The 18273-nt window shown below is 39.6% G+C and overlaps 1 protein-coding gene across 5 annotated transcripts in view; it reads left to right on the plus strand.

The window, feature by feature from the left end:
* fubp3 (far upstream element (FUSE) binding protein 3) overlaps positions 1 to 18273 on the plus strand; it is a 92525-nt gene that overhangs the window by 32304 nt on the left and 41948 nt on the right. For all 5 annotated transcript variants that reach the window (XM_041194492.1, XM_041194493.1, XM_041194494.1 and 2 more), the window contains exons 3-8: positions 2619 to 2652; positions 3759 to 3808; positions 7045 to 7116; positions 7373 to 7430; positions 8999 to 9164; positions 15094 to 15192. In XM_041194492.1, coding sequence (XP_041050426.1) covers positions 2619 to 2652; positions 3759 to 3808; positions 7045 to 7116; positions 7373 to 7430; positions 8999 to 9164; positions 15094 to 15192 — 479 coding nt within the window. The remainder of the gene's footprint in view (positions 1 to 2618; positions 2653 to 3758; positions 3809 to 7044; positions 7117 to 7372; positions 7431 to 8998; positions 9165 to 15093; positions 15193 to 18273) is intronic.

Here is an 18273-nt window from a genome sequence, read left to right on the forward strand (position 1 = left end):
TTTCCCAGTGTATCATTTTTGGGCATTCCTTAGAAGTCTAATGGAGCTTTTTTTAAAATCTATCCTATTTCAGAATAATTTCATCGTAGTATTGCTAGCGGTTTTCCATGGCAATTTTAAATATCTTTCATCATTTGAGTTCATATGCAGCACAGTTGTGTTTTGCTTGCTGTTTTTACAGTGTCAGACAAATTTGATTCAGATTTGCAGTAAGAAATTGCTTGTCTCTTGGGTTTATTTTCAAATTAAAGGCCATGTTCAGTCTTTGTTCCCATATCTTCCTATGGCTTGGGGGTCCATTTTCTTCTGATTATGCCTCTTTAATGCCTTGGATGGTTTTCTGTGTTAACAGCTCTTTCTGAATGCAAGTTGTTGGATAAACTCACTTTTTAAAATCTCTACTCTCTGCTATCAAGCTTTGCCTTTCACCTCATTCCTTGATTTGAAATTTATGCACAAGTATCTTTTTTCAACCTTCAGCCTTCTCACTTTTTTCTTTTAAAAAATGTTTGCATAAAAATATGTTCTTAACTTTTAAATGCATCTTCCACTGCAGACAGCTGGAGAGGCTGTTTGCATTTATAGCTGGGGGTGCCTTGCTTTCAGTTTCAGGCAACTGTCTTGCCCATTATGAATTAGAAATGGCCGTAATACCTAACTACAAAATAGTTGCTGATCACACTTCAATTCTGGTGTTTCTGGAGTTCTATTTCAGCTGGCTTTCAAAGCTGTGGCATTTCCTGTTACTAATGTCGACCTGCTTTGTGAATTGTTTCTCTCTATCTGGCACTGGCTAGTGGAGAAGCAGTAGTATGAATGGAAGAATGTTTAGAATCAGTTGTGGGTGCCCTTGTGACATCTTTCAGCTGTACTGAGCACATTTGATCTGCCAAACTAGGTGGGGGATTGGAAAGGGAATGCTTTTGTTTGGTTGGCGCTAAGCTGTTTATCATAAGTAAAGGTGTGTAGCTGTTCCTCGTTATACTGAGGTCTTCCCTTTGAAGTATTTTATAGCAAGAGTTACTTTTTCTGTTAAACTGCTGCATCTGAAAATTTAGCTGCATGGGCAGTCACTTTACTTCTCTGATATTCTAATGCCTTCATCTTCAAATGTGTTGGCTCAAAATGGAATTAGCTCAGTCCATTCTTAAGAGTTTGTCTAGTAGGTGTTTCAAGGCATTGTGTCTGGTTGACTCCATGACTTTTGTAGAGGGTTGTAGTAAAAAGGTGGCAGAACTATACCCTAAGCTGTATGTAACAAAAATGTATTGCATAGATAATGGCTAGCAGGGGCAAGTGATCATCAAGGTTGTGTTTGTCCTCAGCTGATTATCTTGGTTATTTAGGTGACAAGTAAGAGCTTTGCTGTGCCAATTCTCACTGTTCATTGTTTTTTAAATTGGTGCTCCTAATCCAAAAGGGCCTGCCAAGTTGTTGATGTTGCCTAGGTGGATACAGCCAGCCAAGGTACTCATTCCAGTTGGCATATCACACTTGACTGCAGGTTATTCTAATACTATAGCGATATTGTGAGAAATAACACTTATTTTGTAGGCACACAAGAAACCCATTTAGCCCCATTGAGCTTGTTCCACCATTCAGTGAGATCATGGCTGTTCTGTGAACTAACTCCATATGCCTTTTTCCCTATGTCTCTTAATGCCTTTGGTTAACAAAAATCTATCAATCTCTGTTTTTAAATTTAACAACTGCTGTTTGTAGAAGAGTTCCAAACCATCCTTTGCATGAAGAAGTGTTTCCTATTTTGACTCCTGAACAGTCTGACTAATTTTTAAACTATGTCTCCTAGTCTTAGACTCCCCAATTTGTGGAAATAGTTTCTTTCCATCTACCTGTATGTTACCTTTAATATCTTGAAAACATTGATTAAATCACTCTTTAACCTGCTAAATTCCAGGGAATACACCAATAGTTTGTGTAATCTCTCCTTATAACTTACCCCTTAGCTTCTGATATCATTCTGGTAAACCTATGCTGCACTCCTTCAAAACCAATATATCTTTCCTAGACTTGGTGCCCTAAACTGCACACACTGCTCCAGCTGTCGTCTAACCAGGGTTTTGTATGACTGAAACATGACTTCTACTCTCTTGTATTCTCATCCTCTAGATATAAAAATCTGCATGACATTAGCCTTTTTTGATTGTTTTCGTACCTGTTCATAACATTTTTAATGATTGGGACCTCCAAATCTCTTTGATCTGCCACTGTTTCTAGCGTTTCACTATTTTGGAAAGTACTCTGTTCTATCCTATTTAGGTCCAAAGTGGATGACCGTCCATTTGCCAACATTGAAATCAATTTTTCAATTTTGCTCATTCATTTAGTCTATCACTATCTCTTGATAATGTTATGTCTCCATCTACACTGTGCCTTTTGTCAAGCTACCTATGTAACTGCTGTTGAACTGTGTGCAGGTTGTAACTTCCAGTAACGGTTATGGTACCGTTAATCGATAGCCTCATTCAATAAGGTCCGTTCTGGAATCTGCTTCAGTGTACTCCTGTGTGTTAACACCAGAATAAGAGTCTACAGGAGAAACCTGCACGAGGAGTATTTGTGCTTTCAGACTTTAATTCTCCTTTCCCTTTTCTCAGTAGTGAACCAGCTTGGGGGAATGGTGCATCAAAGGTAAGTAACAGATTGTTGTAATTATTGTGTATCTGTCTATAGTATGTATGCAAGTATTTTATACAATTTCAAGCTTCCCCAGAGCAATTGGTACCAGACGCTAAAAGTGGAAATAATTTTAGAATTTTTTTCTTGTATGTGATCCCTTGCTTTTGTCACACATGGTTCCATTAGAAAGTGTGTGAATGTAGAACCACCCAATATCATGACAATATAGTGATTTATCCATAATTAACATAGGCTCACAATCTCCAAGCTGTGAAATGGCTTAGAAATGTACTGCACCTCTCTCTGCAGCACCTCTGCAAATTTTTATATTGGCATAAATGCTTTGCCACACAGCTTCTATTAGTTACATTAAATGTATGGGTGTGGCAGTCAGTATCTCCTCCAGTTCCAAAAAGTGCATTGTAACTAGACAGTGGGATTGTGGAGATTTAACAGTTATGATTATTCTTAAGGTGTAATGTTTATGCATTTGCAAGATGTTTGCATACGTTTTGGGATTGAATGGCTTGAACAGACAATTTTGCACCATGCCTGTGTCCCACTTGCTTGCTTTCACCATCCCCTCAAAAAAAAATCTCCCTGGCCACCCCAAAATATTTTCTAGTGAGATTAATGAAAAAGCCATTAGGTTCCTACATAGTGGAGCATAGGGATAAAAACTGGGTCGTCTGCTGCAATTTTTCCTTTAGTTCAGCTGAGAACAGAACTCAATAAAAAGAAATATAGAATGAAGGCCAGATGGTTGCTCAAAGCAGAGAAACAAACCAACTGATTTCAGTCTTTTTCCAATCCTCACCCCAAAACCACCAATATCCAGGGCTGCCAAAGTCAGCTCTGCTGTTGACGGAAAGAGTCACAGTCTTGAAAGTTTAGAAGGGAAAAATGGTCAGTTTGAGAGTAACTAGTTATTTTCCTTAAAATTGCTGCCCTTTTTATTGTGATGAAAACCTGGAAATAACCTCTGGTCATGTAATTTTGGCCCAATTGTGGAGAAGAATATCCAGTTCCTTGGGTTTTATTGGTATTACGATGTGCATGTAAACAAGGATATTCCAATCTGTTCCTGTAAACTGCATCCTTTAAATTTTTTATTTCAGGACTATAATGTCTGAAGAGTACAAAGTGCCTGATAAGATGGTTGGATTCAGTAAGTATGAAACTTTTGGACAATATATATGGTTTAAGTTGCAGGTTATTTTTTTCAACACAGTAAATGACATTTTAACATGTGCAAAATGTTATTTGTGTGAAGCATTAATTATGCTGATAATCTCAGGATACTGGATTGACATTTTCTCATTGTGGCATGCAGAATCTCTGGATCCCTGTTGCAGAGTTGCATGTATTTTTTTTTTAAATTGGAACAGTGCAAATTTCGACAGTGCAAATTGGCTTGGAATTTGGTTACCATAAATTTGTTGGGTGAAATAAGAATTGTTTTGAAGTTCAATGATAGCCTGATCATTACATGATGCATAAAGCTGCTGAAGAATGATAAAACATGATTTCATGCTCTAGGTTGGCCTGCATGGCAGGTTCTTGACCTCGGCTGTTTTCCTTTTAGGAAGTTGGGTAGGGTGAGAAAGAATGGGCATGGAGCGGAAGCAAAGACTACAGAAAGTAATCTTTAACTGGAGAGTTACCTTATTGTGTTTAACTAATTTGCTTGTGTCTTTTGATGAGGTTATAGAGGGTTGATGAGGGTAATCTGTTGTGTTGTATGTAGACTTTCAAAAGACTTGATAAAATGATGCACAAAAGACTTGTGAGCAAAGTTATAGCTCATGGATTAAAAGAGGCGGTAGCAATGTGGATATAAAATTGGGGTTGAGTGACAGGAAACGGTAATGGTGACATATTTTTCGGACTGAAGGACTTAGGGAGGTTGGTGGAATGGGCAGACAAGTAGCAAATGAAATTTAGTGCAGAGAAGTATCAAGTGAACACAGACAATATAAACTAAAGGCTACAATTTTAAAGGGGGTGCAGGAGCAGAGGGACCTGTGTGTGGTGTATGTGTGCCTAAATCATTGAAAGTGGTAGGGCAGGTTGAGAACATGATTAATAAAGCATATAGCATCCTGGGCTTAATCAATTGTGGGGCACAGTACCAAAGCAAGGAAGTTGACCATACATAAAACATCTGTTTGGCCTCAATTGGAGTATTGCATACAGTCCTGGGCACCATACCTGAGGAAGGATATGAAGGTGCTAGAGAGTTCAAAAAAGGTTCATGAAAATTATTCCAGGGATGAAGAACTTCAGTTCAGTAGAAAGATTGGAGAAGTTAGGACTGTTCTCATGAAGAGAAAGTTGAAAGGCGATTTGATAGAGGTATTCAAAATCATCAGGGGTTTGGACAGAGTAGATGGGGAGAAAACTGTTTCCATGGTGGAAGGATCAAGAACCGGAGGGTACAGGTAAAAAGTAATTGACAAAAGAAGCAATGGCGACATGACGGAAAACTTCTTCACACAGCGCGTGGTTAGGATCTGGAATGCACTGCCTGAGTGTGGTGGAGGCAGGATCATCTGGGCTTTCAAAAGGGAATTGGATCATTATCTGAAAAGAAAAAATTTGTCAAGCCATGGGGAAAAGGCGGGGGAGTGGCACAAGGTGAATTGCTCCTTCAGAGGGTCAACACAGACACTAGACTGAATAGCCTCCTGGTTGTAACCATTCTGATTTAGATTGGTATTGTATACGACGTAGTGAAAGGTGTCAATCTGGTGATTCAGTGACTTATGCATGAGAGGAGGAAGAAGAACAAAGTCCAGGCTGTTTTTTTTTTTGTACACTGTGTCTTGCCTCATACCCTATTGATTTCATCAACTGTTCAGAATGTGACTGGGGTGAGATACATGTGTTCAATTTGCTATGCAAACTAGGATGAACATAGGACTTCAGTCAGTGGTTATATGCTTCATTTTAAAAAGGGAAAAAACAGTAATTTGATAAGATGTGAGTTCAGTGCAGCAAAATTGGAATAATTGGCGGGCATTAATCCAGTGCTGATCTTGGCTTCACTGTCTCGGGAAATTAAAGCAGAATCCAGTGAATGCTGGAAATCTGAAATAAAAACAGGAAAGGCTGGGAAACACTCAGGTCTGGCAGCACCTTTGGAGAGACAAATCGCGTTAACATTTCAGGTTGATGACCTTTCATAGAATAGCCTTTCTAGGGAGGTGTTGAACCCAATAGAGATGTTTACCTAATTGGAGTGAGTGTCATCCTTGGTGGTCCTTGTACACATAGTGGTTAGTTATAGGGCAATATTTGTTGACGTCTGGCAATGGATTCCCTGCTTAGATTTTTGCTAGGGAGAGAAGCTTTTAAGTGGATTACAAAATACATTTGTATAAACCTACGGGATTGTTACTTTTAGTAACTTTTATAATAAGCGGTTTGGTTGACAATATAAAAGCAAAATACTGCGGATGCTGGAAACCTGAAACAAAAACAGAAAATGCTGGAAAAACTCAGCAAGTCTGGCAGCATCTGTGGAGAGAGAAACAGAGTTAATGTTTTGAGTCCATATGACCCTTCAGACCTAAAGCTAAAGCTTCTCTTTAGCTCTGAAGAAGATTCTGACAGACTCGAAACATTAACTCTGTTTCTCTCTCCACAGATGCTGCCAGACCTGCTGAGCTTTTCCAGCATTTTCTGTTTTGGTTGACAATATGCCCATTTTGCCTGAATAAACTGCAGTTCAGAATTGAATGGAATCCACATGCATGTATCTGATTACAATGTTTCACTTAACTCAGTTGCTGCCAGAGAAGATTTATTTTAGACCATATGGGGGTTGAATAGAAGGCAAAATTTTGAATTTACCTAGTGTTTCTATACTGTTTAGATGTTTGCTTATTCACCCCCCCCACCCCCACCTTACTTAAGCCACCAAGTTTCCTCCTTTAGCTCATGTGAACCATATGTAGGTTAACACTTCTACATCTCAAATTGGGAAGTGTTTACCTATGAGGCAACCTACTTTGTCATCCTCTTCTATTGCTGGGATGTTCTTTTTGCTGCACCGAAGAATTGGTGAAACTTTCAGCTTGGGGTGCGTTGTGGTTTGAATATTCACTTCTGAGCTATCAACTAGCATCCTCTGTTTTGCGCCCCAGCATATTACTGTTGAAATGCTTGTTTAAAATTACTTGCATGTAATGGCAATAACTCTCAATTGTTCCTTATAGATGACAGTTCCAATGTTCTATATATTTTGCATTAAATGCACTATGTAGGCATAACCCCAGTCATCTTTAGGCAGGTCATATTCAAATCCATCCATATAGACTAGAGCAGGGCTGCTTCTCTTTAAGGCAGTGTTGATAATCTCGTCCTTCTATTGACTCCAATTTTTACTATTGCTCCCTTCAGTAATTGGCAGGGGAGGAGAACAGATATCTCGAATACAGATGGAATCTGGCTGCAAAATTCAGATTGCGCCTGGTAAGCACTTGGCTGTTAGATTAGATTATCTTAAGTTTCTGTTTTTAAAAATTATACATTCATACACCTCACAAGTCTCTTAAAATGCATTTGTTTGTCTTAAGATATTGTAGTCCTGCTACCATTATTTATAGATTGATGTGAAATTTTGATACTGTTCTGGCATGACAAATATGTCTTAAATGTTTCTATAGTAATACTGTGACACCATATCTCATTTCCTGTGAGCTAACTTTCTCTTTTGCACCCCTGCAAGATAGTGGAGGTCTCCCAGAAAGGTCCTGCACATTGACAGGCTCCCCAGAGAGCATAGAGTAAGTATTGTCTGTCTTCTGTTCTCCTGAGTATGTTTGATATATTAAGCTGCTGTGCAATCTGTTGTATAGTTTGGACTTTCATGCACCCTCTTGTGTCTTTGGATCTAGTTTCCCTCCCACAAATGTTCTTGCCTTGCCTATCAACCTCCCTTTCACCCACCCCCAACCAATCTAAGACCCTGGGCTGCTGAGATTAATCATAGCACACCTACTGTTATGACTTGACACCCTTGAACTTGTGACCTAGTATTCCGTGGCAAAATGCTGAGTGTCACCTTTACCTATTGAGGACCAAATTATATTCACCTAAGACCCAATACTATTAGTCTTCGCTGAAGCCCCTGACCAACTCTGCATGTTCAGTTACAGGCTGTTGGGAGTATCATTTCAGCAGCTGCATTCTTTTCATCCTCAACATTTATTTATCTCCAGTGTCAAAAAGACAAAACTTGAATTTCACTTTAAACTAGAAGAATTGCTAAACTTCTGTATAAGATCGATTTAGGTGCTGCTTTAGTTGACCCCAGAGGGTTGAAACAGGCAAGATAAGATAGACGACTGTTATATCTACTTTCTCACATGAATGTGCATAGCTAGCTTTATTTGAGTGATGATTAACCAAGTATAAACAGAAGGGACAAAAGTTGCCTGACAGCTATACTGCCAAGTCTTGCATGGCCTGCAGTGTTGTTCCAAGACCTGACAGATCATGGTCTGCCTCTGCCTCTCAGGATCTCTGCACCAGGATAATAGCTTAAATATAGGCAACTTTATCATTAGTATGATTTGCAAAATTATTACTGCCAACAAAGAAATAAGGGAAGCAAGACTTAAACAATGGTGTGATCAGTGTAGATTTTACAGTAACTCTTGCAGAGTTTGTTTAAAGATTAATATTTTTCTCATATGACTTGTGTCAATGCCTTTTACCACACAGTAATGGTACATCATGGGCATATCAAACACAAAAGCTGGTAAAAGTAATGGCAAGCTTGCGTGTGGCTTGTAATATTTTGTTCTTGATATTCCTGAGCAGCGTTTCTCATGCCACATTTCCTGCCCTCTGCCAATGATGCATTTGAATCATTGTGGAGAGATGCATGAGAATTGTGCTCTCCTCTTGTTCCTTCCCTCCCCTTCCAAAGTATAAGGCAGCACCAGTTTCTACTTGATGTGTCCACCTGGCAGGAAAGAGAAAATAGGTGGAATTTGAGCTGTAAATCAATGTCCTGTGCTACAGCACATTAAAGTGCTGGGGCATTGAAACCCCAAACTGTGGGGATATTAAACTCCTGAAACTATTTGCCTGAAATGGACTGAATTTTTCCAGAACCTAAGTAATTAATAAGCTGTTTAATATTTTGACCAACGAAAATCTTCAAGTGGCTAACAAAACTAAACGACCGTAGCAAAGGGTTACATTAGTCTAACACTATCACATTTCTGTGAAGTATTTTGTTGAATGTAATTTAATTAATTCAGTCATGCAAAATTGTTTGAATTCTATAGTTTTGTGCTTTTAAGATACTTGACTGATCTCCATGATGTGCTGGTTTATTAATTAGAGAAGCAAAAAGACTCCTAGGGCAGATTGTGGATCGGTGTCGGAACGGACCTGGCTTTCACAATGACATTGATAGTTCCAACAGCGCTATACAGGAAATCCAAATCCCAGCCAGCAAAGTGGGTCTTGTCATTGGCAAAGGAGGGGAAACCATTAAACAATTGCAGGTATGAGAAGCCTGTGACAATATGGTGGAGTCAGTTTTATCTCACATTTTCAATTGCTACAAATGTATTATGTGATCTCAAAATCTGAAAACTTACTGGACCCAGCAGTTTACTGGTCCAACTTTCCTGTACTGTCTGAACATTCAAAACTGATACCATTCCGACAATTACCTGCTATTCTGAATTCATCTGAATAGCACAAGAAGAGTCCATTCAGTGTTATGACCCAAGTTATTCAAGTGCATTAGTACTGATGTGTTAACAGAAAGTTGTTAACTAATACATTTTTAATTTTCAGCGCTCTAAATTCAGATTGATTTCATTAGTGACAAACCTGTAACTTCAGTATTTTATCGTAATATATTCAAGTATTTTTTGAACTTGGCCTATGCTTGGTAGAATGTTTACCATCCGGTCTTTCATAATTCAAGTGTACAAAATGTAGAAAGTCCATGCATTAACTTAACAGGACCCACACAGGTTGGTGAGGTCAAAACTAAGACATAGAGCCTTTCCTTGCTGAGAGAGTTTATGGACTTTGTTCATTTCAATGCCCCTCACCTCCATCCAGTGTCCCAGCTATCCCCTATTTGTGTTCAAATACCATCACCTGTTTTCCTTAATATAATTAGCACAACAAACTTTAACAATGTAATTGATAATATATTGACAGAAACCATTATGCTCCCTTGAAATTTTACTTGCAGCTGTCCAATATTTTTATTCCATATGTGTCCATGCTCTTTGTGGGCTGCATAGGCACAGTCCAAACAACTTCACAACACATACAAACACTAAATCACTGTTGTATAGCACTTTGGTTAGATCACACTTTGGAGTACTCTGACAGTTCTGATCTCCATATTATAGAAAGGATATAGAGGCATTGGACAGTGTTAATAAACTATTTGCTAGGATGATTCCAGAGCTGTGATGTAACCATCAGAAAAGGTTGAACAAGCTGGGGCTCCTTTCTCTGGAAAAAATGAAAACTGAGGACTGTCAAGATTGAGGTCTTTAAGATTGTGAAGGGTCAAAAGGATACAGGTAGACATGTTTCCACTTATGGGGTAGAGCAGAACTAGGGACCAAAAACATGAGAGAGTTATTAAATTTAATAAGGAATTCCGGAAAACTTCTTTACCCAGTCTGGTGAGAATGTGGACCTGCTACCACAAGGAGTAATAAAGATGACTAGCAAAGTTGCATTTCAGGTGTTAATAGATAAACACGTGAGGGGGTAAAAGAAATAGGATATGGTGATGAGATTAGATGAGGAAGGATTACAGGAGGTGCATGTGGCACATAAATATAATCATGGACCTGTTGGGCTGAATGGCCTTTCTCTTTGCTGTGAATACTATGTAATGCAACCATCCTGCCTCTTCAGTTACAAGGTTATGAGTTCAAGCCCTACTGCAGGAGTTAAACATATATGTTGCTACATGAGTGCAGTTCTGGGAGAGTGCTGCATTGTTGGAGGTGCTGTCTTTTGCCTGAGATGGTCAACCATGCCTTTGCTGAGACAGTACTATTCAAAGAGCAAATGAGTTCTCCTTGTTGTCAGTGTTTATCCCTCAACCATATCCAATAAACTGGACTGCTTGTGGGTTCTTGCTGTGCAGAAATTGCCTGCTGTGGTTGCTTACATAACCGCTTCAAAAGTAATCCCGTGTCTGTGAAGCACTTTGCATATTTGTTTTAATTTTCTTCCATTCACTTGCACACGTCTCAAGTCTCCAACGTGAACAGACCTTAGTGTTCTGATTTAGGATTTATCCACAAAAATGGGTGAAGGTATTAAGAACAGCTCTTTGGAAACCTCCAGTCCCATAAATTTAAGGGCACATGAATCAGCCAGTATGCATTACATAATAGAACCAAGTTACCTGAGATCAGTGGGCTGGATAGTTGGGCTTGTAGGCTGCAAGTGGCCATGAACCAGTGTTTGGACACGCCTGATTGCGGCATCATATTTTCTCCTGGCGTTTGGCCCATTGCCTTATTTTTCTGGCCCTCTTACAGCTTTGAGAAATTGCTGCACACCCTCCAACAATAGTGGAAACCTCAGTCTTGGAATAATAACATAGGTGGTTGGCTGACACTTGTTATATGATGCCCTATGAAAGCATCATTCCATCTAAACCAGTCCTCGCTGTTCTATAACATTCAGCAAAACGAAGTTTTGTAGATGAAGTTGACTATCTTTAATCCTTTGTTTTTGGACTGGCAGAGGAAAGAGAAAAAAAAAAGTACATATTCCTAACGAGCAGCTTTAGTGAAAAGAAAAAAACTTGCATTTATATTGGGGAGATGGTAGAATACTGGTAATGAGTCTGGACTAGTAATCGAGAGGTTCAGGTTAATACTCTGGGGACATGGCTTCAAATCCCACCATGATAGCTGGTGGAATTTAAATTCAATTAAAATGTGATGTAAAGCTAGTCTCCGTAATGGTGACCATGAAACTTTCATTGATTGACCTAAAGACCCATCTGGTTCACTAATGCCCTTTAGAGAAGGAAATATGCTGTCTTTACCCAGTCTGGCCTACATGTGATTCCATAGCAATGTGGTTTGCTCTTAACTGTCCTCTGAAATGTTCTGTTCAAGGGTGATTAGGGATAGGTAACAAATGCTGGCTTTGCCAGCAATGCCACATCCCCCAAAGAAGTAAAAAAAAAAAAGCACCTTTCATGATCACTGGGCTTCCCAAAGTGCTTTACAGTCAATGGATTTTTCTTTTGAAGTGTGGTTACTGTTCTAATGTAGGTAACACAGCAAAATCCCACAAGCAGCAATGTGATAATGACCAGATGATCTGTTTTTGTGGTGTTGATTGAGGATTAAAATTGGCCAATGCACCAAGTGTAAACTTCTTGCTCTTCAAAATAATGCCACGGGATCTTTTAAGTCCACATAAGAGAACATATGGTGCCTCAGTTAATGTCTCATCCGAAAGACGACAGCTCTGACAGTGCCACACTCCCTCAATAATGTAATGGAGTGTTAGCCTTGATCTTTGTGCTCAAGTCCTGAAGTGGAACTTGAACACATGACTTTCTCTGAATTAGTGAGAGTACTAGCAGTTGAGCCACGGTTGACCCAACAGTAGTTTTATTTGTTTAAAAAAATAGATTTGAATGCACCATACGAAACTGGTTCACTTGCAGCTCACTCTGCACAGCTGCAAGTACCTGAAGGTGCTTAAGTAGGATTGCTCAATGATATCTGGTTGGGGCTTGAGAGAGTTTTCCTTAGTGCCTGCTAGGTTACAGACTTGCAATCTAATTATTGCCGTGCACACTTTATCATCCTTTGTGGCAGTTATAAACATAAACGTATTCACAGTGGGGGAATAAACATTGTTGTAATACTGTACAACAAGGATCCCTTGGATAGGTACAAATAAGGCTTGTGGCGTTTAAGGGATACTTTCCAAGATAAGGCTAAAAATGGGCCTTGTACTTCACTTTTTGGTTCATTAAAACATACCTTTCGCTATTTGTTTCAGAAATTTCTGATGAAGTGGGGAATCCTTCCAAATGGACTCCACGAACATACGAACCAGGAGCAAGAGTAGGCCATTCGGCCCCTCGAGCCCACTCTGCCATTCAATAAGATCATGGCTGATCTGATTGTGGCTTCAACTCAATTCTACCTACCCCCGATAACCTTAGTCAAGAATCTATCTACCTCTGCCTTAAAAATATTAAATGACTCTGCCTCCACCATTCTCCAGTTCCAAAGATTCACAACCTTCTGGGGAAAATTTTTTCTCATCTCCAGGCATAGGAGAATGAACACCGCATTATACATAGAGATAAAAACAAAAAACTGCGGATGCTGGAAATCCAAAACAAAAACAGAATTACCTGGAAAAACTCAGCAGGTCTGGCAGCATCGACGGAGAAGAAAAGAGTTGACGTTTCGAGTCTTCATGACCCTTCCACAGAACTGAGCGAATATAAGAAGAGGGGTGAAATATAAGCTGGTTTAAGGTTGGGTGGGGGGGTTGGGGGAGGAGAGAGAAGTTGGGTGGGGGGGCGTGGTGTGGTTGTAGGGACAAGCAAGCAGTGATAGGAGCAGATAATCAAAAGATGTCACAGACAAAAGAACACAGAGGTGGTGAAGGTAGTGATATTATCTAAACAAATGTGCTAATTAAGAATGGATGTTAGGGCACTCAAGGTACAGCTCTAGTGGGGGTGGGATGGAAAGACTAGCGGGGCATAAAAGATTTAAAAATAATGGAAATAGGTGGGAAAAGAGAAATCTATATCAATTATTGGAAAAAACGAAAGGAAGGGGGAAGAAACAGAAAGGGGGTGGGGATGGAGGAAGGAGTTCAAGATCTAAAGTTGTTGAATTCAATATTCAGTCCAGAAGGCTGTAAAGTGCCTAGTCGGATGATGAGGTGCTGTTCCTCCAGGTTGTGTTGGGGAGGAACAGCACCTCATCTTCCGACTAGGCACTTTACAGCCTTCTGGACTGAATATTGAATTCAACAACTTTAGATCTTGAACTCCTTCCTCCATCCCCACCCCCTTTCTGCTTCTTCCCCCTTCCTTTCATTTTTTCCAATAATTGATATAGATTTCTCTTTTCCCACCTATTTCCATTATTTTTAAATCTTTTATGCTCCGCTAGTCTTTCCACCCCACCCCCACTAGAGCTGTACCTTGAGTGCCCTACCATCCATTCTTAATTAGCACATTCATTTAGATAATATCACTACCTTCAACACCTGTGTTCTTTTGTCTGTGACATCTTTTGATTATCTGCTCCTATCACTGCTTGCTTGTCCCTACAACCACCACCACCACCCCCCCCACCCAACTTCTCTTCCCCCCCACCCTCCCACCTTAAACCAGCTTATATTTCACCCCTCTCCTTATATTCGCTCAGTTCTGTGGAAGGGTCATGAAGACTCGAAACGTCAACTCTTTTTTTCTCCGCCGATGCTGCCAGACCTGCTGAGGTTTTTCCAGGTAATTCAGTTTTTGTACCGCATTATACATGCCTTGGCTTGCAGGAACCCCTGGTCAGCATTTTCAGTGAACAGCCAGTGAATGTGGGAGGACCACTGGCAGCCCAAGTGATGTCGTATTTTCACATCCCAGAAATGACAATACAAAGATAGCAACCCAGCTCGAGATGCCAGGCACCTCATCAATCTTTTAAACACGGGTCTGAGAATGCAATTGTCAGCTGTATGCCCAAGGATGAGGGAATCTTGGGTTAAGTGCCAGTATTGCTTTACCTAAACTTTGTCCCATTTGTTAGAGGCTATCCATAAAGTCTATTGTTATACTAGCAAGTGTGCAAAGCAGTACTCTTGAGGAGAGGGTGTTAATGCTCAATTATTTATTTTGAAACTACGCTTTGTAGGCAGAGTGTATAGAAAAAGGAGAAAGTTCTTTGTACCTAATGTGACCTATATGAGTTTTGACTTGCTGAGATTGAAAGAACACTGAGAATCTTCATAGTCCTTTCTCTGGATGCATCTTGTGGGAAAATTGGTCAGAGCAGAAATTATGATACACTTGATGTACACAACTATATTGCATAATTTGGTACATTTAGCTGAATTTTATGTGGCTGTTTAGCCACAGGTCATGAAACTTCGCAAGGCCACCTATTTATTTGGTTCTCAGCGATCCTGTACTGAGAACAGTTATTTATTTGGTGATCATTTTTAATGACAAGTGCATTTCCTTTTATGGCAAATAAGTGTTAAATCCACCAACCTGTTTAATCCTGAGCAACTTTATCCCTTGGAGGGTAGATTTGTATTGTTGAGAATCTAAAAGCCCATAACCAGAAACACCACTGGTTAAAGTTAACCAGATGACTGGCCAAATGGACATGCAAAGCTTTGTTTTAACATTGCTGGTGTGTGGGAGAATTATCTTTTTTTCTCTTTCAGGAAAGAACTGGTGTAAAAATGATAATGATTCAGGATGGACCACTTCCCACAGGTGCAGACAAACCACTGAGGATTACAGGAGATCCTTACAAAGTACAGGTGAGTTGAGCTCTGTATCCCTCATTGAGACAGTGGGAGAGTTGATTAGCGTATGACCACTGTGCAATTTATCCCAGTGTACCTCAGCATATGCGCGTTAAAATTGTTTACCTAACCTAACTCTAAAAAGCCTTGAGCCGGAGTGTTCAGGGGCACACTGACTTTGTTTTCCTTAATAACCATTGCCATTTTTAATTTGCTTGCCATTTCACCATGTCAATGCTGGCTTTGCCTTTCACTTGGTAAAATGGGAAACTGCAAATGTTGTGCCAAGGAGAGAATAGGCGCAATGTTATTTCTGTCAGGTTGGGATGAGCAAAACTGCAGAGACTGAAAACCTGAAATGGGTACAGAATGCTGGCCCTAGGTTGTTCAGCTGAAAAGATAGCTTGATGTGTTGGGGTAAATATGAAGTTCTTAGTTTTTTATTCCCAAATTTATCCATGGAAATGACGGGAAATTATTTTGCGTGAAACTTTCCCTCATTTCTGCTCTTTTTAGGCTCCTCCCCGCACCCTGTGTACATACATATCAGAGGCTGTTAATACATTTCCATGCATGCAGGCACAAAATTCCTCTGACTTAGAGAGATATTCTGCCAGTCCCAGTAAATTAAGCAGCCTAGTAAGACTACCACGTACATAGAATCTTAATGTTACAGCAAAGAAACAACCTATTTGGTCTATCAGCTGGTGCTTTTTTCCCTATACATGAATCACTCATATAATCCCACTTTTCCCCTTTGCTTCCATTTGCCTTCTAATTATCTTTTTCACGCAACCACCTAAATTCCCCTGTAAAAGTATTGATGGATCCTGCTTCAACAATGCTTTGTGGCGTGCAGTTTTCCTTGCTAACTATCCTCTAGAGAAATTACAGGTTGAATATCCTTTATCCGTACATCCAAAAACTGAATGTTTTTTTGAATGCCTATGTAACTAATTTGTATGTTAATAAAGCAATGTAATATATCACAATGTAATAAGTGTTAACAGGTAAGAAACAGGGTGAGAGAGAGTTGGAAAATGGAGAAACAACCTTGTATTTGTAGACTATAGCTAACCTAGGCTTAGGCTATTGTAATGTAAATAGGCCTACCTTGGATCTGAAAACCAAAAATATCTGAATACCAAAACGCAATCCACCTGATGGGTTTCAGATAAAGGATACACAACCTGTATTTCTTGCCCATCCTTTAATTATTTATATGGTTATCTTAAACTGCTGTCCTCTTACAATCTCACCAGTCTGTGGAAGCATTCCATCAGTATGTTAGCATCATAAAGACCTTGAAATCTGGTCACCCCTTCTAGTGCAAAAGGCCTAATATCTAGTCTCTATTCAAAGATGCAATCTTTCATTCTCATTTGGGTGTCAAAAACTGTCTGCAATACTGCAGTTGCAGGCTTGCTAAGATCTCATTTTAGTTCATTGGTTCCTAGCATTTCTACACTAAGCCTGTAGATTAACAAAATTAGGAGTTTTGTTTACCTTTTTGGCCTTGTCTACTTGTGCTGATGCTGTTAATGGCCTGTATATGAATGCACAGAGATTCCTCCGCTGCACTTAAAATCTCAACTATTTCAGGATTGTTTTGTTTCTTCCAAAATGTACTAATACACATTTCTTTGATCATTGTTTGACCAGACAGAGTCACCTTGAATCAATGAAAAGGAAATCTTACTTGACAAATTTATTAGTGTCTTACGGGGATGTAACTGATAGGGTAGATAAAGGTCTGCCAGTAGACGTAGTATACTTGGATTTCCAAAAAACATTTGATAGGGTGCCATTTAAAGGTTAGTAGGCAAGATAAGGGATTATGAAGTTGGGCATGATAAATTAACACGGATGGAGATTTAGTTAATGGACAGGAAGCAGAGAGTAGGGATAAATGGAACGTTTTCAAGTTGGCAGTTTGTAACAAGTGGGGTGCTGCAAAGATCAATGCCAGGGCCTCCGTTATTTACAATCTGTGTCAATGATTTGGATGAAGAGGCAGAGAGTAGTGTATCTAAGTTTGCTGACGTTACAAAGTTTAAGTGGGAATGTAAGCAGTGAGGACACAGAGGCTGCAAAGATATATGGGCAGGTTAAGTGAATAGGCAGTAAGGTGATGTATAGAGTATATTGTGGGGAAGGGTGAGGTTATTCACTTTGATAGTAAGAATAGAAAAACAGAATATGTTTTAAAAGGCATGAAACTTCTAAATGTTGTTCAGGGATACTTGGGTGTACTTGTTTAAGTAAGACAGTTAGTGTGCAGATACAACAAGCAGTTAGGAAGACAAATAGCATGTTGGCCTTTATTGAAAAAGCATTGGAGTACAAGAATAAGGAAGCCTTGCTACAAACGAATGGGCCTTTGGTGATATGACTCCTGGAGCAATTTGTGCAGTTTTGGTCTCCATATCAAAGGAAGGATATATTTGACCTGGAAGGCACTATAGTGAAGGTTTACTTGATTGGTTCCAGGGATGAGAAGTAAAACGGGCCTATACTTGCTGGAGTTTAAAAGAATGAAAGATGATCTTATTAAAACATACAAGATACTGAAGGGGGTTGACAGGATAGACACAGAGGTTGCTTACCCTGGCTGGGAAATCTAGGACATGGGGACATAGTCTCAGGATAGGGGCCAATCATTTAGGACTAAGATGAGGAGAAATTTCTTCAAAGTATGGCGAATGTTTGGAATTCTCTACCCTAGAAGGTTGTGGATGTGCCATCATTGAATGTATTTAAGGTTGAGATAGACAGACTTTTGGTCTGTCACAAAATCAAAGGATATGGGAAACAGACAGAAAAATGAGCTGAGGCAAAAAATCAGCCATAATCATACTGAGTGGCAGAGCAGGCTACTGAGGTGTGTATGGTCTGCACCTGCTCCTATTTCTTATGTCCTCTATGTTGAATGCATCTGCCATTTAGTTTGGTTTTGTTTGCCTCTATCTCCTCCTGTATTCATAATCTGACTTGCAGTTTATCATGCTAACCTAATTTGTTATCATCATCAAATTTCAATGTTCCTTCAATTCCGTAGTTCGTTAATGTATATAGAAAATAAGTGACCCCAGAATA

The sequence above is a fragment of the Carcharodon carcharias genome, chromosome 8 (genome assembly GCF_017639515.1).
Source record: "Carcharodon carcharias isolate sCarCar2 chromosome 8, sCarCar2.pri, whole genome shotgun sequence".
NCBI lineage: Eukaryota > Metazoa > Chordata > Chondrichthyes > Lamniformes > Lamnidae > Carcharodon > Carcharodon carcharias.